The following is a 27,969-nucleotide window of genomic DNA, read 5'->3' as shown; positions in this document are numbered from 1 at the left end:
GGCAGAAGCGAGGAACTTCTTAAACGAGTAAGATCGCATTTAATGTAGTTTGAAGGACAGACAAATATCTCAGCGTGGTGGGCCGTTTATCAACACAAAACTTTGTTGCATTTGGTGCGAGTTTGTGGATAACGGAAGACTCCCGCATGGATTGATTCACAGGGAATGCTGGAGTGCCGCGCGAACTAACATTTCTTTGCACTTGGAGTAAAGAAACAGCTTTGCAAAGCAAATTTGCACTGACGCTATAAATTCCGAGACACATTTTGGGTGAGTAGATATGATAATAAATACAAACAAATACTAATAATGACAGTCTTAAGGTGCATTTTTCTTGTGACAGCCGCTCTTCCAACTTCAGCGTCGTCCAAGATTATGGGATTCAAATATCTTAATCTGACCGCACACACTATAATGACACAGTATTTTTTTTCTTTCTGGAAACCATTTGCCCTGCGATTAAGTTTTGCCCTTTACTCGGTCTTATGTATATTTCCTTTTATACTTTATTTACTTCGGTTTACTTTTGTCTTGATTACGTGTCAGATTGAATTAGACATATGGTCTAGTGACATCCACCCTAAAGCGGTTTTCCGTTGCTATAGTCATCCCAAGTAATTACATAGATTATTCGGCTATGGGGTCGATTAGTGAGGGTAAGCTTGTTTAGCAGCTTTAGTCACATGCGAACGGCCTGTGGAACAAGGTTGGACTGTTGTCCACTCTCCAAATTTACACACAGATGCAACTTTCTGCAAAGGACCAACTGTTAACTGCATAAGGGATAGTGAACCCTCCAAAAGGGCTGTCATTACTCACTCAACCTTCAAGGGTTAGTTCACCCCAAAATTAAAATTCTGTCATGACTGATCTTTTTGATGACAGAATGCTGTCAGATTTCCTTCCATTGACTACCTTTGTAACTACCACTTTGATGCTTCAAAAACTTTATAAAGAGATCAGAACATTTATCCTTATGAATTGAGCGGTTTAGTCCAAATTATAATATTTAATGTAGGCTTTTACTCACATGTAAACATCAATCAGCGAACATGTCAATGTTTACATGCGATTAAAAGCCTAATTTCAATCTTTTCATCATAACAAGCGATCGATTCTCTTCAGAAAATTTGGACTAAACAGCTCAATTCATAAGGATAAATGTTATGATCTCTTTATAAAGTTTTTGAAGCATCAAAGTGTTAATTTAAAAGGACAGCATTCTGTCATCAAAAAGACCTTCATTTGCATTCCGAAGAAGAGCTAAAGTCTTATGGGTGTGGAATGACATGAGGGTGAGTAATTACTGACAGAATTTTCATTTTGGTGTGAACTAACCCTTTCATGTTTTTCCAAACCAGGGGTGCGTTTCCCAAAGCCAAGTATGGTTGCAAGTTCTGTCGTTACAGATAGAGTTCAATGGAACTTGCGACCATAGTTGGCTAACGATGCTTTTGGGAAACGCACCCCTGACTGATTGATTTTCTTGATTTTTTTTGAAGAATATCCTGGTCACTTTTTCATTATAAAATAAGGACTGAAGCTTTCAAGCTCTGAAATGATGACAACAACAACAAAAACAACTTAACTATTAGGGCTGGGTATTGACACAATTTTCACGATTTGATTTCTAGTCATATGCTTGCAATTCAATTCTGACTTCGATTCGATATTGATTATTTTGGATGTAGTATATCATATACAGTACATGGCAAATTTTCTAATTTTCTCAACTAATGCTGTAAACTACACATTTGAGTCAGTTGGTACTACTTTACTATAATATTGAAGGTTAAAATTAACTTATTTATATACAAAAACTTAAATTACACGCAATGATCTTTTTTATAATAAATGAAGTTTAGAATTGCATAATTTTTCTACTCCAATTTGTTTAGTTTTTTTTAAATATAAATATTTAAATCGTGGCTGTCATAACTGATTTATTCAAACATGCATTAAAAATATTGAAGAATATTTCAGTAAGTTGTATTGTATCTTTTAACATACCTTCAGATGTTTATTCATGTTTATTTCGCGCTGTAACTGGTATTAAAATAGAGGATGTTCCCGTGCACTTCACTCTGCCACTTGTCCGAGGTGCTACAGTGATCTGTCACGCCACATTAAACAGTGCCAAAACGGTATTTATTTTTTGAATCTTAAAATAAGATAGAAGTAATTTGAAATCTGAGACTTTGCTTCATATCAAGAGTAACAAAACACAAAGATTATTGTAATTTTTTGGATGGGAGGTGCACTAAAAGTTTTACCAGAAAGACTCGGGAGGCAAGATAACGTGACACTGATATTTATTACCAAACAGCAAGCAGAATATATAAGATTAATGATCTTTGGCGTAGGCCCCGTCCGTAGCTCAAGTCCTGAGGGTTGCAGACTTTGCGTTTCCTGCCTGAAGCTGAAGGCAGGGGCGTAGCCAACCCCTAAAAATGGTGGTGAGACGTAACCGCCAGGATGGAGCCCACTCTCCCCCCAAAAACTGTGAGAGGGAATGTATACCCACCAGAGGAGAATCTTGCAGTTCCTGAAACAGAGAAAAACAACCGCGATATTTGCAGTTTTTCAATTTTTTGAAAGGTTATGTCCTTCTCGTTTTATACTTCATGCATGTATAATAAATAATAAATAAGTTAATAATGGTAGCATAATGTGTACCATGGTAACTTTCAGAGGCTCCGTAGATTTGTACTAAACAAGCCTAAACAGACAGTGAATGTGAGAGAGATCGACTGAGCGCGTGCGATTACCTGCGTCTGTCCTTCAGGCCGAGATGTATTTGTCGTCTGCAAGGATAGTGAAATCTCTGGAACGCACAGAGATGAGTAACGTTAGTTCTGCTAATACTCGTGAAATATCAACAGAAAGTCTCTTGTTTAGTCAGATTCGAGGATCGGAACTATTATACATATAACAATAGCCCTACGATCTTACTGTCAGGTAGACCCTTATTTTGACTTGACATTCTCTTCTGTTACTTCACTTCCTGTTTCAACGCTCTATTTAGTTTATTGAATATGTCCGCTTGTGTGTTTATTATATATATATATATATATACATATATATAATGGCGGTAAAACCGCATATCGCGCTATTGAGCTGCTCAAAAATACCGCAAGGGAAATTCCTTAACCGCGACAGCCCTACCACATAGAGACAAGGCCACGATAGGTCACATAGAGACAAGGCCACGATAGGCCACATAGAGACAAGGCCACGATAGGCCACATGAAGACAAAGCCACGATAGGCCACATAGAGACAAGCCCATGATAGGCCACATGAAGACAAGGCCACGATAGGCCACATAGAGACAAGGCCACGATAGGCCACATGAAGACAAAGCCACGATAGGCCACATAGAGACAAACCCATGATAGGCCACATGAAGACAAGGCCACGATAGGCCACATAGAGACAAGGCCACGATAGGCCACATAGAGACAAGGCCACGATAGGCCACATAGAGACAAGGCCACGATAGGCCACATAGAGACAAGGCCACGATAGGCAACACAGAGACAAGGCCGCGATAGGCCACACAGAGACAAGGCCGCGATAGGCCACACAGAGAAAAGGTCGCGATAGGCCACACAGAGACAAGGCCGCGATAGGCCACACAGAGACAAGGCCGCGATAGGCCACACAGAGACAAGGCCGCGATAGGCCACACAGAGACAAGGCCGCGATAGGCCACACAGAGACAAGGCCGCGATAGGCCACACAGAGACAAGGCCGCGATAGGCCACACAGAGACAAGGCCGCGATAGGCCACACAGAGACAAGGCCGCGATAGGCCACACAGAGACAAGGCCGCGATAGGCCACACAGAGACAAGGCCGCGATCGGCCACACAGAGACAAGGCCGCGATTGGCCACACAGAGGCAAGGCCACACAGAGACAAGGCCGCGATGGGCCACACAGAGACAAGCAGGGAACTACACTGCGATCAAAATGATCGCATATGCGACCTTTTGAAATGCCATTGCGACCCTAATTTCTATAGGGTCGCAAATGTACCACTGATTATTTTTGTACCTACCTTATGTTTTAGGCAATATGCTATGACTTACTATGATCATTTATTAAAACAAAAATGTGTATTTTAAGAATTCTTTTTATAACGTGCTCTGAGCATTCAACACATCAAGTTGGCTTCAAAACCGCGACCCCCGCCCCCTCCCGGAATGGTGTAGGCGAGGCGTAGCCTAACGTTGATTTAAAAAAATATACCTCTCGTTAAGACACACGCAGCAATCGCATATATATCTCAACATAGCCTACAATCTGTACGTGTTGAAATGAAGCAGACAATTGACTCCTATTTTAAGAAGGGAAGTATACAGTGTAACAGAATCATCACTTGATGTCGATGCGACATATCAAACGGAGCCTGTGAGTGAGAATGATGAGGTTAAGAAGGATTCGTCAGGGAAAGCATACGCGGGAACAACGATACGGACATATGAATTTCGACACCAGTGGCTCGAAGAATACCAGTGGTTAAGGTACCAAGACGGAGCAATGCACTGTGTGTACTGTAAATTATGTAGGCCTTCAATTGCTGGACTGTCCAAATTTGTAACTGCGTCAAAACAATTCAAACACGAATCATTGAAGCTTCATGAGAGTATGAAGCACGCGAAGTGTAGAGACAGGTACATATCCCGTGACTTAGCAGCACTCCCCACTGCATTTCGGTGTCAAGATTTAGCAAACCGAGCAAGTGAGGAGTTCAGTGTAGCTTATAATATAGCCAAAGAATAAATGCATTTCACCAAATTTAAATTGCAAATTATTATTTTGAAGAATAACGGGGTGGCCATTAATCCAACATACGCTAACCACAAATCATGTGCTGAATTTATTGGAGTAATCTCAGACACTCTCAAGCAAAAGACCTGTGCCAAAATTTCTTCTTTTTTTTGTATCTTTAATACAGAAAAGTCAATAGCTGCTGAAAATCTATTATTATATTATTTTATGGATTATATTTATTTTATTTTTCCTTAAGAGTTCAGGAGTCTGCCCATCTGCATAGCATGTTGAAATCCAAAAGAAATTCATTTTGCATTTTATTGTGTACTGTATTTTTATTGCAGTAAATCTATCCCAACCAATGTTAAAGAAAACAAGAATGTGGTTTAAAAGATGGCAAGTAAAATAAAAAGCACATCTGTATGCAATACAGTTTCATTATTGTTCATTATTATCCAGAGTGGCTTACTATAAATAATTTGTGCGACCAAATCATGTTTTGCGCCAGTAACTGAAAAAGTTAGTAGCGCAAGTGCCACCAGTGGAAAAGGTTAGTGTAGTTCCCTGACAAGGCCGCAATGGGCCACACAGAGACAAGGCCGCGATCGGCCACACAGAGACAAGGCCGCGATAGGCCACACAGAGGCAAGGCCACACAGAGACAAGGCCGCGATGGGTCACACAGAGACAAGGCCGCGATCAGCCACACAGAGACAAGGCCGCGATGGGCCACACAGAGACAAGGCCGCGATAGGCCACACAGAGACAAGGCCGCGATTGGCCACACAGAGGCAAGGCCACACAGAGACAAGGCCGCGATGGGCCACACAGAGACAAGGCCGCGATGGGCCACACAGAGACAAGGCCGCGATGGGCCACACAGAGACAAGGCCGCGATGGGCCACACAGAGGCAAGGCCGCGATCGGCCACACAGAGGCAAGGCCGCGATGGGCCACACAGAGACAAGGTCGCGATAGGCCACACAGAGACAAGGCCACGATAGGCCACATAGAGACAAGGCCACGATAGGCCACATGAAGACAAAGCCACGATAGGCCACATAGAGACAAACCCATGATAGGCCACATGAAGACAAGGCCACGATAGGCCACATAGAGACAAGGCCACGATAGGCCACATAGAGACAAGGCCACGATAGGCCACATAGAGACAAGGCCACGATAGGCCACATAGAGACAAGGCCACGATAGGCAACACAGAGACAAGGCCGCGATAGGCCACACAGAGACAAGGCCGCGATAGGCCACACAGAGAAAAGGTCGCGATAGGCCACACAGAGACAAGGCCGCGATAGGCCACACAGAGACAAGGCCGCGATAGGCCACACAGAGACAAGGCCGCGATAGGCCACACAGAGACAAGGCCGCGATAGGCCACACAGAGACAAGGCCGCGATAGGCCACACAGAGACAAGGCCGCGATAGGCCACACAGAGACAAGGCCGCGATAGGCCACACAGAGACAAGGCCGCGATAGGCCACACAGAGACAAGGCCGCGATCGGCCACACAGAGACAAGGCCGCGATTGGCCACACAGAGGCAAGGCCACACAGAGACAAGGCCGCGATGGGCCACACAGAGACAAGCAGGGAACTACACTGCGATCAAAATGATCGCATATGCGACCTTTTGAAATGCCATTGCGACCCTAATTTCTATAGGGTCGCAAATGTACCACTGATTATTTTTGTACCTACCTTATGTTTTAGGCAATATGCTATGACTTACTATGATCATTTATTAAAACAAAAATGTGTATTTTAAGAATTCTTTTTATAACGTGCTCTGAGCATTCAACACATCAAGTTGGCTTCAAAACCGCGACCCCCGCCCCCTCCCGGAATGGTGTAGGCGAGGCGTAGCCTAACGTTGATTTAAAAAAATATACCTCTCGTTAAGACACACGCAGCAATCGCATATATATCTCAACATAGCCTACAATCTGTACGTGTTGAAATGAAGCAGACAATTGACTCCTATTTTAAGAAGGGAAGTATACAGTGTAACAGAATCATCACTTGATGTCGATGCGACATATCAAACGGAGCCTGTGAGTGAGAATGATGAGGTTAAGAAGGATTCGTCAGGGAAAGCATACGCGGGAACAACGATACGGACATATGAATTTCGACACCAGTGGCTCGAAGAATACCAGTGGTTAAGGTACCAAGACGGAGCAATGCACTGTGTGTACTGTAAATTATGTAGGCCTTCAATTGCTGGACTGTCCAAATTTGTAACTGCGTCAAAACAATTCAAACACGAATCATTGAAGCTTCATGAGAGTATGAAGCACGCGAAGTGTAGAGACAGGTACATATCCCGTGACTTAGCAGCACTCCCCACTGCATTTCGGTGTCAAGATTTAGCAAACCGAGCAAGTGAGGAGTTCAGTGTAGCTTATAATATAGCCAAAGAATAAATGCATTTCACCAAATTTAAATTGCAAATTATTATTTTGAAGAATAACGGGGTGGCCATTAATCCAACATACGCTAACCACAAATCATGTGCTGAATTTATTGGAGTAATCTCAGACACTCTCAAGCAAAAGACCTGTGCCAAAATTTCTTCTTTTTTTTGTATCTTTAATACAGAAAAGTCAATAGCTGCTGAAAATCTATTATTATATTATTTTATGGATTATATTTATTTTATTTTTCCTTAAGAGTTCAGGAGTCTGCCCATCTGCATAGCATGTTGAAATCCAAAAGAAATTCATTTTGCATTTTATTGTGTACTGTATTTTTATTGCAGTAAATCTATCCCAACCAATGTTAAAGAAAACAAGAATGTGGTTTAAAAGATGGCAAGTAAAATAAAAAGCACATCTGTATGCAATACAGTTTCATTATTGTTCATTATTATCCAGAGTGGCTTACTATAAATAATTTGTGCGACCAAATCATGTTTTGCGCCAGTAACTGAAAAAGTTAGTAGCGCAAGTGCCACCAGTGGAAAAGGTTAGTGTAGTTCCCTGACAAGGCCGCAATGGGCCACACAGAGACAAGGCCGCGATCGGCCACACAGAGACAAGGCCGCGATAGGCCACACAGAGGCAAGGCCACACAGAGACAAGGCCGCGATGGGTCACACAGAGACAAGGCCGCGATCAGCCACACAGAGACAAGGCCGCGATGGGCCACACAGAGACAAGGCCGCGATAGGCCACACAGAGACAAGGCCGCGATTGGCCACACAGAGGCAAGGCCACACAGAGACAAGGCCGCGATGGGCCACACAGAGACAAGGCCGCGATGGGCCACACAGAGACAAGGCCGCGATGGGCCACACAGAGGCAAGGCCGCGATCGGCCACACAGAGGCAAGGCCGCGATGGGCCACACAGAGACAAGGTCGCGATAGGCCACACAGAGACAAGGCCACGATAGGCCACATGAAGACAAAGCCACGATAGGCCACATAGAGACAAGGCCACGATAGGCCACACAGAGACAAGGCCACAATAGGCCACACAGAAACAAGGCCACAATAGGCCACACAGAGACAAGGCCACGATAGGCCACACAGAGACAAGGCCGCGATAGGCCACACAGAGACAAGGCCGCGATAGGCCACACAGAGACAAGGCCGCGATAGGCCACACAGAGAAAAGGCCGCGATAGGCCACACAGAGACAAGGTTGCGATAGGCCACACAGAGACAAGGCCGCGATAGGCCACACAGAGACAAGGCCATGGTCGGCCACACAGAGACAAGGCCGCGATAGGCCACACAGAGACAAGGCCGCGATGGGCCACACAGAGACAAGGCCGCGATCGGCCACACAGAGACAAGGCCGTGATCGGCCACACAGAGACAAGGCCGCGATAGGCCACACAGAGGCAAGGCCACACAGAGACAAGGCCGCGATGGGTCACACAGAGACAAGGCCGCGTCCGGCCACACAGAGACAAGGCTGCGATGGGCCACACAGAGACAAGGCCGCGATCGGCCACACAGAGACAAGGCCGCGATAGGCCACACAGAGGCAAGGCCACACAGAGACAAGGCCGCGATGGGTCACACAGAGACAAGGCCGCGATCGGCCACACAGAGACAAGGCCGCGATGGGCCACACAGAGACAAGGCCGCGATGGGCCACACAGAGACAAGGCCGCGATAGGCCACACAGAGACAAGGCCGCGATCGGCCACACAGAGACAAGGCCGCGATAGGCCAGACAGAGACAAGGCTGCGATCGGCCACACAGAGACAAGGCAGCGATGGGTCACACAGAGACAAGGCCGCGATCGGCCACACAGGGGCAAGGCCGCGATGGGCCACACAGAGACAAGGTCGCGATAGGCCACACAGAGACAAGGCCACGATAGGCCACATGAAGACAAAGCCACGATAGGCCACATAGAGACAAGGCCACGATAGGCCACATAGAGACAAGGCCACGATAGGCCACACAGAGACAAGGCCACGATAGGCCACACAGAGACAAGGCCACGATAGGCCACACAGAGACAAGGCCGCGATAGGCCACACAGAGACAAGGCCGCGATCGGCCACACAGAGACAAGGTCGCGATGGGTCACACAGAGACAAGGCCACGATGGGCCACATAGAGGCAAGGCCGTGATGGGCTTCACAGAGACACAGAGACAAGGCCACACAGAGACAAGGCCACGATAGGCCACACAGAGACAAGGCCACGATAGGCCACATGAAGACAAAGCCACGATAGGCCACACAGAGACAAGGCCACGATAGGACACATGAAGACAAAGCCACGATAGGCCACATAGAGACAAGGCCACGATAGGCCACATAGAGACAAGGCCACGATAGGCCACACAGAGACAAGGCCACGATAGGCCACATAGAGGCAAGGCCACACAGAGACAAGGCCGCGATGGGTCACACAGAGACAAGGCCGCGATAGGCCACATAGAGACAAGGCCACGATAGGCCACACAGAGACAAGGCCACGATAGGCCACACAGAGACAAGGCCACGATAGGCCACACAGAGACAAGGCCACGATAGGCCACACAGAGACAAGGCCACGATAGGCCACATAGAGACAAGGCCACGATAAGCCACACAGAGACAAGGCCACGATAGGCCACACAGAGACAAGGCCACGATAGGCCACATAGAGGCAAGGCCACACAGAGACAAGGCCGCGATGGGTCACACAGAGACAAGGCCGCGATAGGCCACATAGAGACAAGGCCACGATAGGCCACACAGAGACAAGGCCACGATAGGCCACACAGAGACAAGGCCACGATAGGCCACACAGAGACAAGGCCACGATAGGCCACACAGAGACAAGGCCACGATAGGCCACATAGAGACAAGGCCACGATCGGCCACACAGAGACAAGGCCACGATCGGCCACACCGAGACAAGGCCACGATAGGCCACACAGAGACAAGGCCATGATAGGCCACATGAAGACAAAGCCACGATAGGCCGCAATAAGCCTCAGAAAATTCATAAGGTTATAGAAGCTGAAAATAGTATGAAGAAATACGGCAAACATACACCACCACAAGTATTTGCGTGAAATTACTAAGAGAAGGAGAAAGAACAAGACAGGGAGATAACATGGAGACAAGGCTGTGATGAGCCCCAGAAAATCATAAGGCTATAGAAGCTGAAAATGGCATGATGAAAATACGAAAACATACCACCACCAGTATTTGCATGAAATTACTTAACACATGATGAGAGAAGGATAAAGAACAAGAAAGGGAGATAAGCAACATAGAGACAAAGCCACAATAGGCCACACAGAGGCAAGGCCACACAGAGACAAGGCCGCGATGGGTCACACAGAGACAAGGCCGCGTCCGGCCACACAGAGACAAGGCTGCGATGGGCCACACAGAGACAAGGCCGCGATCGGCCACACAGAGACAAGGCCGCGATAGGCCACACAGAGGCAAGGCCACACAGAGACAAGGCCGCGATGGGTCACACAGAGACAAGGCCGCGATCGGCCACACAGAGACAAGGCCGCGATGGGCCACACAGAGACAAGGCCGCGATGGGCCACACAGAGACAAGGCCGCGATAGGCCACACAGAGACAAGGCCGCGATCGGCCACACAGAGACAAGGCCGCGATAGGCCAGACAGAGACAAGGCTGCGATCGGCCACACAGAGACAAGGCAGCGATGGGTCACACAGAGACAAGGCCGCGATCGGCCACACAGGGGCAAGGCCGCGATGGGCCACACAGAGACAAGGTCGCGATAGGCCACACAGAGACAAGGCCACGATAGGCCACATGAAGACAAAGCCACGATAGGCCACATAGAGACAAGGCCACGATAGGCCACATAGAGACAAGGCCACGATAGGCCACACAGAGACAAGGCCACGATAGGCCACACAGAGACAAGGCCACGATAGGCCACACAGAGACAAGGCCGCGATAGGCCACACAGAGACAAGGCCGCGATCGGCCACACAGAGACAAGGTCGCGATGGGTCACACAGAGACAAGGCCACGATGGGCCACATAGAGGCAAGGCCGTGATGGGCTTCACAGAGACACAGAGACAAGGCCACACAGAGACAAGGCCACGATAGGCCACACAGAGACAAGGCCACGATAGGCCACATGAAGACAAAGCCACGATAGGCCACACAGAGACAAGGCCACGATAGGACACATGAAGACAAAGCCACGATAGGCCACATAGAGACAAGGCCACGATAGGCCACATAGAGACAAGGCCACGATAGGCCACACAGAGACAAGGCCACGATAGGCCACATAGAGGCAAGGCCACACAGAGACAAGGCCGCGATGGGTCACACAGAGACAAGGCCGCGATAGGCCACATAGAGACAAGGCCACGATAGGCCACACAGAGACAAGGCCACGATAGGCCACACAGAGACAAGGCCACGATAGGCCACACAGAGACAAGGCCACGATAGGCCACACAGAGACAAGGCCACGATAGGCCACATAGAGACAAGGCCACGATAAGCCACACAGAGACAAGGCCACGATAGGCCACACAGAGACAAGGCCACGATAGGCCACATAGAGGCAAGGCCACACAGAGACAAGGCCGCGATGGGTCACACAGAGACAAGGCCGCGATAGGCCACATAGAGACAAGGCCACGATAGGCCACACAGAGACAAGGCCACGATAGGCCACACAGAGACAAGGCCACGATAGGCCACACAGAGACAAGGCCACGATAGGCCACACAGAGACAAGGCCACGATAGGCCACATAGAGACAAGGCCACGATCGGCCACACAGAGACAAGGCCACGATCGGCCACACCGAGACAAGGCCACGATAGGCCACACAGAGACAAGGCCATGATAGGCCACATGAAGACAAAGCCACGATAGGCCGCAATAAGCCTCAGAAAATTCATAAGGTTATAGAAGCTGAAAATAGTATGAAGAAATACGGCAAACATACACCACCACAAGTATTTGCGTGAAATTACTAAGAGAAGGAGAAAGAACAAGACAGGGAGATAACATGGAGACAAGGCTGTGATGAGCCCCAGAAAATCATAAGGCTATAGAAGCTGAAAATGGCATGATGAAAATACGAAAACATACCACCACCAGTATTTGCATGAAATTACTTAACACATGATGAGAGAAGGATAAAGAACAAGAAAGGGAGATAAGCAACATAGAGACAAAGCCACAATAGGCCACATGGAGACAAGGCCGCGTTAGAAAATACGTTAAAGCTATAGAAGCTAAAAATACGGAAGCAATGATAAAAACGAGAAACATTACCACCACCAGTATTTGCAGAAAATTACTGATTGTAATGAGCATTTGAGTTGAGCATTGAGCACACAGCAGTCCTCTTCATCTGCTGTTAGGAAAATTTCTAAACCATGCTAGTGGCTTGCTGGAACTTAGCCAACAGGACTCCAACTAGCAGTCAGAACCTGCCGAGAGAACCCCCAAAAGAAGACTGAGAAAACCTTGTCATAATGCTATTGAAGAAAGGAAAACGCATACTTGGTAATGCTTTATTAGCTAACCCTAGCTAGCTATTGAACTCTGCAAAAGCTAGCAAACCTTGGCAAAAGGATAATGCGATAATTGTTGCTCAGTACCTCTGTGAAGAGAAAAACTGTTAAGAGCCCTGCACAGGAGATGGGGCGCGATAAGCACAAGCAAAATACTTATAACCAGGCAGGGGCAGAGTACTGAACGCAATAAATTCAGATGTTTGAAATGCGGTAGGCAGCACGATCGCGATGAACACATCCACAATAGTCACGTCACGGAAATTGCAGTGATTAGACCAAGTTGCATGCGTTCAGGTCCTGAAGATGAGCACACTATTTTCTGTGAACACCAAAACGTGTGTACCATCTATGTGTGTTTGGATGGGCACGTGCGGGTTATGTCAAAAGTCCTTGTGCATACAGCACTTATTGCTTAGGTAACGAACACAGAAAACTGATGTGCTAATTGTAGGGGATCAACGCAATGCCAGATCAAATTGATGAAATGTTAGAATATCGTATAATAATTTGATCTAGCTTACAGTCAACAGACTAATACACAGAACCGCATAAACTTTAAACACGCCCAAATGCAGATTAGTATGATAGTATGACACTAGACCAAGTAAAACATATCTGCTTTATCTCACAATTTTAATTTGACAAATAAACTGACATGTATGAGTAATATTTCAGCACTGGAAGTATTTTGGTAGAATGAATCATCTTATCCTTTATAGCTATACCCTGGGATTCGCTTGGCACTGATATCCGTCTCTCATTACGATCACACCCACAATTTCACACTGAAAAAGATTTTAGTTTTATGCAGTGAAGACAATGCAGTGTTATTTACATTTAATTTATTCATTTCCTGAACTTAAATACTTAGCTGAAAATGTAAACACTTATTACATTTAAAGGTGCAATAAGTAATATTTTTTGCTGTAAATAACGGAAAACCACTAGTCCAGTGTTATATTTGTTTACTTGAGTACTTACAATATCCCAATGTTTCCAACTATATTTAAATTGTGAAAAAATTACAATTTTAACCAAGGCTCCGGGATGTGTGAGGAGTCGCCGGTCAATGGCGTCATACCTGCATTAACCTCGGTTTCCGGTTTTAATTCGTAGTACACTTTAAAATATTATACATTTTAATAGACAACGGAACAACTGTTTTGATATATCTATAGACTAAAAACAATTGATGTTAAATAGCTCAACATGATATTCATTGTTTAAATCTAATATCCTTGATTTTGGTGAGTACTATGCCAAGTAGCTAACATAGCATAATCAGATGCAGCTTTATTTTTATTAACAGTAATACAGCATTTCTCCATCATACAATACGTTTTAAAACAGTAAGCCAGCCTGCAGAACACTCAAAAATGGGTTGAACATCTGTTCTGATTGGATCCTAGACAACATGGAAAAAAAATACTTCATGCAACTAACTTTATTATCATGTACAGGACAGCAAAAATAAATAAGTGTATTAAGTTTAAAAAGGGCAGAGAAAACGGTTCACTTACCTTTTGTTGATGTCAAAGGCAGGACACCTAATCACAGTAGCAAATTTAGCTAAATGCCAACTTGGTCAGGTTGCGTGACATGCCCTCCTCCTCAAAAAGCCATGAACAAACAAAACAAAAGTTAAAATGACCCAGATTAAATTAATTATGAGTTCACTTTGAGCTAGGATAAAATGTTTTGTGTAGTGAAATATTGGATGCAGAAAGAATGAAACCATGACATTTACAAACCAAACACTCTGTTTGCCGCGGGGCCCAGTGCTTTTTACACCAGTCACCTTAAATTATGATCATATATTACATTCATGCACATATATCAGGCTACAGGCAATTTGTCAGTAGATTCACTGCATTATAAGCTAAGTCTAACCCACTAAACTATGTAGGTATGCATAGGGGAAGTAACTATGCAGGCTTTAGCAAGCCGCCAGCAGAGTACCGTGTGAAGGGTCAACAGTCAGAACTAGCTTACATGCAAATTTTCCATTCAGTTGATTATCATATACAGTGGGTACGGAAAATATTCAGACCCCCTTAAATTTTTTACTCTTTGTTATATTGCAGCCATTTGCTAAAATCATTTAAGTTCTTTTTTTTCCTCATTAATGTACACACAGCACCTCATATTGACAGAAAAACACAGAATTGTTGACATTTTTGCAGATTTATTAAAAAAGAAAAACTGAAATATCACATGGTCCTAAGTATTCAGACCCTTTGCTGTGACACTCATATATTTAACTCAGGTGCTGTCCATTTCTTCTGATCATCCTTGAGATGGTTCTACACCTTCATTTGAGTCCAGCTGTGATTGATTATACTGATTGGACTTGATTAGGAAAGCCACACACCTGTCTATATAAGACCTTACAGCTTACAGTGCATGTCAGAGCAAATGAGAATCATGAGGTCAAAGGAACTGCCTGAAGAGCTCAGAGACAGAATTGTGGCAAGGCACAGATCTGGCCAAGGTTACAAAAAAATTTCTGCTGCCCTTAAGGTTCCTAAGAGCACAGTGGCCTCCATGATCCTTAAATGGAAGACGTTTGGGACGACCAGAACCCTTCCTAGAGCTGGCCGTCAAGCCAAACTGAGCTATCGGGGGAGAAGAGCCTTGGTGAGAGAGGTAAAGAAGAACTCAAAGTCGGGAGATGGGAGAAAGTTGTAGAAAGTCAAACATCACTGTAGCCCTCCACCAGTTGGGGCTTTATGGCAGAGTGGCCCGACGGAAGCCTCTCAGTGCAAGACACATGAAAGCCCGCATGGAGTTTGCTAAAAAACACCTGAAGGACTCCAAGATGGTCAGAAATAAGATTCTCTGGTCTGATGAGACCAAGATAGAACATTTTGGCCTTAATTCTAAGCGGTATGTGTGGAGAAAACCAGGCACTGCTCATCACCTGTCCAATACAGTCCCAACATTGAAGCATGGTGGTGGCAGCATTATGCTGTGGGGGTGTTTTTCAGCTGCAGCGACAGGATGACTGGTTGCAATTGAGGGAAAGATGAATGTGGCCAAGTACAGGGATATCCAGGATGAAAACCTTCTCCAGAGTGCTCAGGACCTCAGACTGGGCCAAAGGTTTACCTTCCAACAAAACAATGACCCTAAGCACACAGCTAAAATAACGAAGGAGTGGCTTCACAACAACTGTGACTGTTCTTGAATGGCCCAGCCAGAGTCCTGACTTAAACCCAATTGAGCATCTGTGGAGAGACCTAAAAATGGCTGTCCACCAATGTTTACCATCAAACCTGACAGAACTGGAGAGGATCTGCAAGGAGGAATGGCAGAGGACCCCCAAATCCAGGTATGAAAAACTTGTTGCATCTTTCCCAAAAAGACTCATGGCTGTATTAGATCCAAAGGTTGCTTCTACTAAATACTGAGCAAAGGGTCTGAATACCTAGGACCATGTGATATTTCAGTTTTTCTTTTTCAATCTGCAAAAAAGTCAATTCTGTGTTTTTCTGTCAATATGGGGTGCTGTGTGTACATTAATGAGGAAAAAAATGAACTTAAATGATTTTAGCAAATGGCTGCAATATAACAAAGAGTGAAAAATTTAAGGGGGCCTGAATACTTTCCGTACCCACTGTAAAAGGGAAATGTTCTTTATTGGCATTGATTGTTCAATAAACAACCTTTAAAATTCATGTAATCTTATGATTGTATAAATGGTTCTTTATAGTGGAAAAAGGTTCTTTATATTATTAAATTCTTTATATTATTATATTATGTTCTTCACACAAAGAATTTTTATTTTTTTTTAAGAATTGCTTGCTGAAAGATTCTTTGGGGAACCCAAAATGATTCTTCTGTAGTATTGCTGTAACCCACCCCGCCCACTCCCTTATTTTTAGGAGTGTTGCAACAAAAAAGTTGTGTAGTAAATGTGAACTAGAGACTGTTCTTTTTTTAATCAGAAACCTTTTGTATGAAAACTATTCCCAACTTACTACAAGGCACTGTTCCATAAATTAGTGTACTGTACGCTGCTTTAGAAACAACATCTGCTAAATGGTAACTATTTGCATTAAGTAATCTACAAATCCAATTGTGCATCCAATATTTTTACAGATACAAAGTTGTCCAGCATGTTTACATTTACTTACAACAAAATGGGTTAAGAATATTAATTTCAATCATGACAACTCTTGGAAGATTGTTAACATGGTAATGGATATGACAATGTTAATGGTCTTGGCGGAATAAATCTGCTACGCTGCTGCTGAATTGCTGCTGCTGCAGAGCAAGTACAGAAACTTGCTACTTCCAATACATAAATACATACACCAATAAGCTGCTGCGAGTAAGACGTAGTGCTGCTGCACAAATAGCATATATCAATAACCCATAGCAGATCTATACAGGTGGAGCTGGGGGAAGGTGGAGGGTTTTAGAGGAATTCTGAAGCCATAGTGAATGTAACCAGCCATTTAAATGTGTGAGCAACAAGATCATTGGCTGCAGATGTGACATGCACCAATCAGCTTGTGCCAGTAGTTAACACTGTAATTATCATCAGCTTGCGTTAAGGAACCATCAGCCTGCGCCCTCTAGAGTTTCATGACTGAACTATGTATATAGCCTATGAGGAAAAAAAAAAGGCACCTAAAAGCCAGGAAACCAGATCCTAGAAATCTAAACCTGATGTCTGCCTCAGTGAAACGTGTGTATGGTCCTTAGTAGCAATAAATGTCTTTGTACATTACAATTCGTTGTTCCTACAGTAACATACAAACTAGGTCAGTTTTCAGTTTTCAAAAATGTACACATTGCGTATGAACCATTTGTTTATTCAGGGGTGAAATTTTCCCCTAAGGCAAAGACATTTGTGTCAGGTAATACAGGCGCTCGACTAATATAACAATGACATTTCACAGCTTACCTTTGTGGGATTACAAAAAATAAAAAACTTTATTTGCTCGTTCAAAAAGCACTGATGTTGTAAGTAATGTGTATGCTGTGACAAAATCAGAATTCTTGCCCTCAACAAAATCCAAACACAAGTGGTCACCAGAGACATTAAAACAAGGTGGCCATCTGTCACACCTGACCACTTGTGATGCCGGGTCTCAAAAATAACAGATCCTTTTAAGTTAATTGTTTAGAAGCTTTTGGAACTGCTTACTTGGATATGCTTACAGGATTGAGTGAGTGTTATTGGTTCCATTTGGAGCTCTTTGTCATCCCAAGAATCCCTGAAGCAGTTTTGCAGTTTTATTAGATTTCTTCTGGTGAGCGGGTGTTAGTTAATTACATATCTAGACTGCATGCCAGTGTTTTCTGCACTGCTATTCAGCATCTCTTTGTTGCATTGTCCTCGCTCCAGGCAACACTGACTCAGTGCAACACTGTAATTCATGATGTAATTCATGATTCATGAACAAATGACTCTTTTAGACAAATGACTGATTATGAGTTTATTTGAACAGATTTTCTATTAAATTATTAGTGTCAAATTTTTCTAATAATTTCATCTTCGTCTTTCTTAGTCAAGTGCAAGCTCGAATTTTGATCTGCCACCATTTAATCAATAGCCTCATACACACGACAATTGGTATGTTTCAATAATTTGAGACTATATAACTTTTCAAGTCATAGGCCTATAATAGCTGACCTGAGCTGTGGCCGAAATCACATACTAGTAGATAATACATTTGCTTTCAAAAATTACTTTGCCACCATTAAAAAAGTATGTTCAATATCAGTGGTTCCTAAACTGGGATAGGTCTATGTGTACCCCTGGAGGTACATGAGGTGTCAGAGAGGGTTCGCCAAAAAATGCCCTTCATTTAATTTCCACCTTAAAATAGCATTACAACTAAGTATGTATTTCTAACAGGCAAAATGCCGCATCTAGTATAAAAACGGAATAATGGTATTCCCGTAAAAGGTTAAATACATAACATGACATCCAATCCAATTACTACATATGTTTTGGGCAAAACTGACTGAATCTACACAAGCAGCATGCATATGATAGGCTGTGTGCAGAGTATGCTACATCGTAGGCTATGTGTAGCACAGTTTAATTTTTGGATCTCTCCAAAAATGTAACAACGCGTCAATTCTACACGGCCCACAAGCGCTGTGATTGGTCTGCTAGAACCTCTCCCTCAGGTCAAAAAACTGCGGTGTTTCATTAGAGAACAAATCTGTGGCTTTGAACTAATCGGGAGAGTTAACATGACATACATTTAATAGGGGTTAGAAAAACTTTGCCTTTATAAAGGTAAAAATGCATCTGAAAATCTATTTAAGGGGGCAAATATTGTCCCTTAAAGGCATTATGTTTCTTTTGTTTTGTTGTAAATGAATCACACAATGGAAAACCTTGCGCAATGTAAGCCACTGGGAGACCACAGATTGTTGTCATTACCTGTACTGCATTAATAGAAAGCCAGCTGGTTTTTAATATAAAGTATTTTTAAAATTAAAATTTGAATAGTATTTTCGTGTCATGACCGCAGGGACTTATTAGACCATCTCATTCTAGCGTTCAATGCTGAGGAGGCCTTTCCTGTCCCAATTCGAAGGCTCCTTCAAATGCGTCCTTCGTTTCCCGTGAAATGAAGGATACAACAGATGGATCCTTCGCGGCCTTGCCTACCCCAGAATTCATTGTGCACCAGTGACTACAGGAATCTTTTTTTTTTTTTTTTTGAGAAATTGCTGAATTACTCTTTTAAATGTAAGTATTGGATTTCATCTTACTCTAAAAAAAGTGGTTAATTAATTTAAAAGAAGGAATTAATTTGATTAATTCTAACTCAATTCTTATTTGTTGAATTTAATTAATAATATTGCTTGTAATCTGTTGCCAAAAATGTATGGAGTAGATATAGCATATTACTTTTTACAGTGCAAGGCTAGACTTTGCAAAAAGAGTCAGTAATCAATGCTAAATCAATGTCTTTGGGATAAGGATACAGGCAGGTGAGTTTTTATTTTATTTTATTATTATTATTTATCTGGGTTGGAGCTAAACTCTGCAGGACTGACGTTGCTCATCCTTGATCTAACATATCTATCACAAAAATAATATATATATATATAAACCTTCATGTATACCTCTAATGCTCTAAAAAAACATCGAAGAGTACTGTATTCGTGGCAATCTCATTTGTTTTAATAATGATGAACGTGCTGTTTACTCCGCTTGCAATAATGCCTACGTTTATCGTTCCTGCGAATTTGGATTTGTGTTTGCAAGCAAAGAAAGAGCAGGTCTGACGTCAGACCTCGACTCACATAACAGCAGACTGGTCCCTGCACACCCGCCCACACACTCACCCAAAACACAAAGCAGTCCCTTTTCTCCGTCATAACCTATCGAGAAACTGAAGCGAAGCGCATGCATGTCAAAGAAACGGGAAATTGAACGCACTTGAGGGCAATCGTGCAGGCGCTCAGTTGTCGGTCCATGTACGCACGGATGGAGCACATACATTACACAGACGTCGTCGGGCGGATTTGAAAGGCATCGGCCGAAATGCACCGTGGCTGTTGCCAAACGCCGATCTATAGTGATACCGGCCGGATTTTATCATGGCTTTCAGACGGTCAGCTCGGTAAGTGTGTCAGGCTCAGACTGCGAGGCGCAATCTGTGATTTATGACAGCGGCAGTCTGTCTTTGTCTGAACGAATTCTGCAACACCCTTTTTCATCAAGATGAGACAAGCGAATGGAAACAAAGGCCATTTTTGTGTTGCATCTATTCTCTCAGACTGTTTAATTTTCCTCTACACCCGTTTTTCATGCAAACATCATTTAGTTTGCAATGAAGCACACGACAAAAGTCTGTTCGCTTTGATCGAAGCCTGAGTAGCAGAGAGTCTTGGTTGCTGATATAGCGCCATAAGGCATGGAAAATAATTTTAAATAGCAGCCTTTAAGGTTTTTTGTATGTGTTCTTTATATGTGGATTTGATCTGACAACAGATACACCTGCCTGTTTGTCCTGTCATATTGAATGTCTTCTCCATTTTCACTTTTGTGTTCCACTTTTGTATTTTGTGTACACATTCCATACTTCGCATGCTCACATTCTTCCCTTTTACTGTCCCTTTGTTGGTCTTTTATCATTTCATGTTCTATTAATGAACATTTCGCTGTCCTGTGCTGCACAGTATCACGGTCGAAGCTAACCAGTCCTGTTCTTGGTCATAGGAGAATGCGGTGGCTGGGATGTTATCGGCTGGGGCCCATATGGAAAGCACTCCTGGTATTTGTTGTCATCGCTTTTGCTGGGCAACTACTGGGAGTCATCTTCAACAAGAGGCAAGAAAATGTTCCCATTTCTATTTACATTCCCTCTCATATACCAATTTCCTCTTTTTTACTCTACAGCATTTATAAAAACATTGCTTGAATACCTATTATTGTCATTTAACATCCAGTGTTAAGATATAATGTTGCTTAAATGTTTCTGGATTATTTCCTGCAGCAAAATTATTATTTAAAAAAAAAAAAAAAAAACTATCCCTTTAAGTAATGCTATTTATCCAGTCAAGAGTATTGTGTAATTATTCTTCTGTACGGTATCTTATGCGATTATCTTAAGTGATTATGAATTTCACATCCTCAGAATATCTCTGAATTCATTATGAGGTAATCTGTTTTCATCCATTCTCTTTGAAGTGTTTATTCTCTACTTCCTTAATGATCTCAATTATCTCTATTGTGTAATTATCTGTAACCTGACAGGCCTTTTTGTCTCGTTTAACTTCTTCTCCTCATTTCACTCTTCATCCCGTCATTTTTCTCGTATTATATTGAGCAGAAAAAGAGATTCATTTTCGTTCTTGTTATCATTTTTATGTCATAATTTGCTCTTTCTCTCCATTAGCTGGATGCAGCCAGAGAGGCCTCACTCCCTCTACTCTCTTCCCTCTGAGAATTCCCAAGGGGCCTCTCTGGGGTCTTGTCAACCCCACATCCACATCATGTTCCTGAAGACTCACAAGACAGCAAGCAGCACCGTTCTCAATTTGCTCTATCGTTTTGGAGAGGAGCGGGGCCTTAAATTTGCCCTGCCTGTGGGGTACCAATTTGGCTACCCGCTGCCCTTTATCGCCCAGAGGGTGAAAGGATACAGAGGCCCTCACGTGGCAGAATTTGACATTATGGGAAATCACATGCGTTTCAACAAACCAGAGGTACAGCATATGGTAGCTGGCATTTTCTTGGACAGATCTGTTGAACTCACACTCTGTGTTCATACATATTTTAATCAAATTAATTTGGTTTCTAAGCAACAAAACTGATTAAATTCCTTTCGATTAAATATTGTTTTTATGGCCTAAAAGTGTTTGGGCATCAAAGATCTTTCTTTCTGACACAAGGGCCAGTTGTTAAAAAAGTTTAATCTGGATCAGAATGATCTGGATTTGGAAATCCCATGTTTTGCTATCCAGTATCAGGTTACTTTTGTGCTGGTTTTTTTAAAGCAAAATTGGATTGGATCACCCTGATCCAGATACAGACTTTTCAGATTACCAAATCTGGATTACTAGCTCTATGGAGTCCCTATAGGGCTCTCAAAGAACTTTTGACTGGTAAATCTCTTATTATTGTGCAAGTGTACTTTACAAACAATGATTAAAAAACACTTTGAATTGAATATAATATTTGTGTTTGATATTTACAGCTGTTTGGGGATTATTTTATGGCACCAAAATCTCTTTTTTACTTAACAGTATTACCAAAAGGCTAAATATGTTGCCTAATATCTACTTCTATTTTATTACTTTAACAGTTCAACTAATCAAGAGCAACATAAACAAATGTGTGTATGTATATTACATGATAAAAATGTTGCGTTTTTCAACCAGTTCTAGAGTTTGATTACATTTTTGTTCCTGAAATCCACCCTTCTGATGGGATCAGTATAATCCAGATTTTTTTGGATCAAAGGTATGCCAATCTTACTAAACAACACAAACTGATGATTTTATCCAGATCAAAACCAAGATTGGATTTTGTGATCTAATCTGATTTCAGAATCCTTTTTTCCTTTTGAACAACCCATTTTCAAGATTTGAGCCAATCAGATTACTTTTGAACAACTGGCCCTAGGTGATGCTATAATAAGCACAATTATGTTTTCATTCATAATAAATACCAAATAATCATGCAAATTCTTTTGATTGATGCTTGCAGATATTATTTACATTGTCTTTATCTTATTTATCTTTATCTTATCATTGTTTTTTTTTTCCCCGGTCAGATACTAATTAACTAAATAATTATTGCAAATTCATACATTTATAGCATGTTTATTTTCTTTTAGCTCAAAATCTGGACTTTTAAAGGTGCTCTAAGCCATGTCACAAGTTTTTAGACAAAAACATTTTTTGTCACATACAGCAAACATCTCCTCACTATCCGCTAGCTGCCTGTCCCCTGAACACACTGTAAAAAAACACGGTCTCTGTAGTCGCCACAAGCTCCGAAAACGGCAATAAAAACAAACTGGTGCAGCCTGGACCACGAATCATAATAAACATGTTCCAGCCAATAACCGACAAGAATGATTTTAAATGCGCGTTCATGACTGTTTCAGGAAGCACGGAGGGGAGGGGGAAGAGGAGGAGGAGGGAGGGTCTAGCTAGCCTCTGTTTTGTTTGACAACACTTCGAACGTCAACAGGAAGTTACTCCGCCCAGGATCGCTTAGAGCACCTTTAAACTGGACTTTTAAACTGTAGAAATCTCCTCTTCTGTAACCATTTATATTTGAGACAGTTACATGATTGAAAATGTTCCTGTTTGGAATGTTATTCTCTTTTTCTCTTTTGTTACAGGTTGAAAAGGTCATGCCAGCGGACACCTTCTATTTCTCCATCCTTCGAGACCCTGTGGCGCTAGCTGAATCTTCTTATGCCTATTATAAAAACGTTGCCCCTGCCTTCAGGCGTGCCAAAGGACTGGGTGATTTTGCAGACAACCCCCATAAGTACTACGACCCCAGACTCCGAAACAACCATTATGCCCGCAACCTGATGTGGTTTGACTTTGGTCTGGACCATACCTCCAACTTCAGCCTAGCTCTGGCCAAGCGCGGTGTGGCAGCAGTGCGTCGGAATTTCAAGCTCATTCTTCTCTCAGAGTATTTTGACCAATCTATGGTGCTGCTGCGCCATGCTCTGTGCTGGCCGTTAGATGCTGTGGTTTCTTTTAGCCTAAACGCCAGGCAGCAAGTGTCCAGTGTAAGGTCAGGATGGGTGGGCAAAGCTGCAGCTCCAGCCCCTTTGGCTTTAACAGACAAGCAAAGATCAAAATTACGTGAGTGGAATGCGCTAGACTGGTACCTTTACCAAGCTTTTAATCTGACTTTTTGGCAGGAAGTAGAGCGCTTTGGGCGTAGTCGAATGGAGACTGAGGTGGCCTTGCTTAGGACCAAGCGGGAGGTTCTCACTCGCATTTGCTTACGCGACGGCGGCCGCCCCATAGAAGCCAGTCGTATCCGAGACAAGACCATCCGCCCTTTCCAGAGTGGATTAGTGAAGATCTTGGGTTATGAGTTGCAGTCGGGACTAAACAACGCTACATGGGAAGCTTGTCTACGCATGATCAGGCCTGAGATTCAGTACAAAGACTTGCTGGATCTTCGGCAATTCCCACGTGCCCAGCAACCCCCAGTCGCTGGAGTGCTTCCAGTAAGGAGGGAGTCCTCGAAACTCAGGACTGAAGACCATGGGGGAAAGAGGCTTGTGGAAAGGGACTGGGATGGGACCATTCTGTTTCGGAATCAATCGTTAGATCATCAGGTTGATTCAAAAGTAAGATTTAGATAGTGAGCTAGTTGCACCTTTTTGCCTCAAGGTCAGTAGTTCTGACCCATTTTGGCTCCATGGGCCTCTGTGCTGCACTCCTAGAGGAGAAGGGATATCCAAGACATACAACACACCACTTTGTCATCGGCTCTTCCTCCTCATCTTGCCCTTCTACATGCTATTTTATACAATACTAAGTATTGAAGAAGAGGTATATTGCAGTGGCTGGTGTGATATAATGGTGCAAACATGCAGGATGGTGTCTAAGTGCAAAAAGCTTGCTGTTGGTGAGTTTGACATTGAGAAGAAGTGAGAAAATGCTGCTTCTCTGTCCATGACGAGCCATGGTGTGGTACGAAAATGCAACTTGGCAGTATACATGTCATGAAAGTGGTTGCAGTGTAGGGATGGGCGATATGGTGTTAAATGTATCACAATATTTTCTTGTATTTATTGCAATGTTAATGACGATATAAACATAGTACCATTCACCACTGTTTTGGCTACAAAAAAACTAAAAATTCCAAACACCAGCCCTTGCAGAAATGAAAATGTTGCAGATTTACTTTAAAATTACAAATTTACTTTAAGTTTACATTTAGCACGTCAATTCTGTGTGGTATGACTCTCTCGTTCTCTCTTTTAGTGTGTGAGAAACACCTATCACTCTCAGCAAAGCGACTGCGAGTTTTATCGCGGAGAGAATTTTGATCGCAAACGATAAGATAACGCCTATCCCTATTACAGTGTTTCAAACATACTGTTAAAACCCACTTTTGAACAGATAAAGTATCTTTGGTACATTAGCATTTTAACGTTTGGGGTCAATATTTTTTTTTTAATTTTAAGAAATTAATACTTTATTCAACAGGGATGCATTAAATTGATCAGAAGTGACAATACAGCCACTTATGTTACAAAATATTTCTGTTTCAAATAAATGCTGTTCTTTTTTTAACTTTTCATCCAAGAATACTGAAAATGTATCACATTTTCCACAAAAATATTTGTTAAAATAAATAACAGTAATGATTTTTGAAGGATCATGTGACACTGAAGACTGTAATGATGTTAAAAATTCAGGAATAAATTACTTTTAAAATATATTAAAATAGAAAACAGAATATCATAATAATATTTCTCAATATTACTGTTTTTACTGTATTTTTGATCAAATAAATGGTTAGCATAAGAGTCTTCTTTAAAAAAAGGAAAAAAAGATCCCAAACTTTTGAAAGTGTTAGTGAACATCTAGTATCACTACCAACTAAAAGGCTTTTTGCATCCAGTGAAATAGCAATTTGATATTGGAAATGCATTTGAATTTGTTTTAAAAAAACATGGAAATCCATTTGCTGTATGAAGAAATTCCACAAATGTGGATTCACAGACCCTTCATTGTCTGGCACGCATGATTCAACCAGTGGTACTGTTCAGAGTGGCTGGAATTTCATTTTTTATCCATTTATATGGGTGATTATTCAACAGGAATCCTGACAGCATTTTCTTATTGAATACATTGCTAACTTTTGTTTTATATGCCTCACATTCAGTTTTAAGAACTGGGAACTGAGAGAAGCCACAAAAGCAGACTTGCAATAGTTTGATTTTCCGTGAAACAGTATAAGCTATCATGACTTCCCTGGGTCTGTGAGAACAACATCTCCAGTTTTTAACACTGTGAAATAATATGACCATTCATGAAGGGCAAAATGGGCTGTAGATTTGTATTTATCAACCTCATTGATTGGCCAATGCACTTCCTGTAACAGTCTGTTTACCTCTTGATGTTTGCTAGAGTTTGATATTTTCAGTATTTTTATTTTGATGTTTTGAGTAAAAAAAGATGGTGAATGTTTAATAGCATGGTAAAGGCGGTCATTTCTGAGGCCTGTCATAGACACTTTATTGACCAGAAAAAAACTCCACCTGAAATTCCAAAACTCAATGGTTATTTTGCCTTACAGTTAGTACCTTTGTGAAGCAGTGCTTTAATATCAAAGCTTGCTGTATTTATTATGCTTTTGTATACATTTCTCTGTGTATCTACTGCATTTATACTCTAATACTAAAATGTTTTTTCTCTTATCGTGAGTGCTGAGAAAACGTAGTGTAGAAATTTGACTGGAATGCACTGTGCAAATTGCCCCATGTATAAATACAGCCAGCTTTATGCAAATTTCAATCCGCAGAGAAAGACGATATCTTACATTACAAATTAATTTATTTCCTCTGTTCTAATTCAGATGTTGTTGAAATGAAGAAAACACTAGGTATGCTCATTCATGTGTCATTTGTATAGTTAGGATTTATATGCATGACTATAATTAGCAATCATTTCCTTGTGTAATTGATAAACAACTGCATATTTTGACTTGCATTTTAATACCCCATTCCATTTTAGTTTGAATTGTACTACTGCCAGTTAATTAACTGTCTTTATCACTGAATTTTCCATCCACGGTAGCTCCTGTGTTTGCAGATCATTTGATGGAGCTAAATTCAAAAATAATTAAATGATTTAAATCCTAGAAAAAAAAGATTTTTGTTCAGTAAACATGGAGTGAAAGAAGATGCATTTAACTGATTATATTTGACAAAAAAAGACTTGATTTGTAAGTGTTCCAAGACATAAAGATCAATTTTGATAATACCCTTTTCTCTTTAAAAACTCTGAAAAGAAAATATTAATGCTACTGCTGTAAAACATTTTGAAGAAATTCACCCTAAATCGCTTTGATTTCCTGTTCAGCTTGAGATATATATAATAGCTTTTACATTCATTCACCTCATTTTAGTGAATATTCTGTAATAAGACTTAAAGTCTGGCAATATTGTGCTGTAATACCTGCGTTTCATACTAATCAGTAGGTTCAGCATCTTCATGACTCTTTAGGTAGACTATCTGTGGTACTGCAATTTAAAGATAAACCAAAGAGGTACTGATGTTTCTGTGCTTGGAATCTTGACATGAAAAAAATTGGCGTGCAGTTTTTCATTATATTCATTGACTGGAAAATTAATTCAGAAGGCGTGCAAGGGGGCAGATGCAGCCTACCTTCTGTGTTTTTGCAGATTTGATCTGGATGACATCAACTATCATCTCATAAGAGAAGAAAAAGACAGGCAGAAAGTTGATTAAAAAGCATGCTTTCCAAATGAGAAAAATGCTACACTGCTCTTACAACACATCCTATAAATCGGTACGAGTCATTCAGTTTCATTTGAGCAGGATAAGTAAACTCATTGATGTCTGTTCTGCACTTTTGAGGCCATAATGCGATTCACATGATGTTTCTGGTTGGGTTTCTCTTTGACTGAGATTTTTCAAATCTGTTTACCATATTTATTATTTTTCTTTCTTACTTGAATATAT

General features: G+C 42.2%; 1 protein-coding gene across 2 annotated transcripts; it reads left to right on the top strand.

Annotated features, from left to right (window-relative positions):
- gal3st4 (galactose-3-O-sulfotransferase 4) lies at positions 1 to 27,792 on the top strand. Of its 2 annotated transcripts, none has more exons than XM_067400553.1 (4): positions 1 to 270; positions 20,987 to 21,097; positions 21,666 to 21,975; positions 23,622 to 27,792. In XM_067400553.1, exons 2-4 carry the CDS (start codon positions 20,991 to 20,993, stop codon positions 24,612 to 24,614), a joined length of 1,410 nt encoding a protein of 469 aa, XP_067256654.1. In that variant the 5' UTR covers positions 1 to 270; positions 20,987 to 20,990; the 3' UTR covers positions 24,615 to 27,792. The 2 variants fall into 2 exon arrangements, with proteins under 2 accessions (XP_067256654.1, XP_067256653.1); XM_067400552.1 differs by lacking the exon at positions 1 to 270 and adding an exon at positions 20,143 to 20,387.
- The last annotated feature ends 177 nt before the right edge of the window (positions 27,793 to 27,969 follow it).

Source organism: Chanodichthys erythropterus, chromosome 11 (genome assembly GCF_024489055.1).
Source record: "Chanodichthys erythropterus isolate Z2021 chromosome 11, ASM2448905v1, whole genome shotgun sequence".
NCBI classification, from domain to species: Eukaryota; Metazoa; Chordata; class Actinopteri; order Cypriniformes; family Xenocyprididae; genus Chanodichthys; species Chanodichthys erythropterus.
This window is presented reverse-complemented; position numbering and strand designations above follow the sequence as displayed.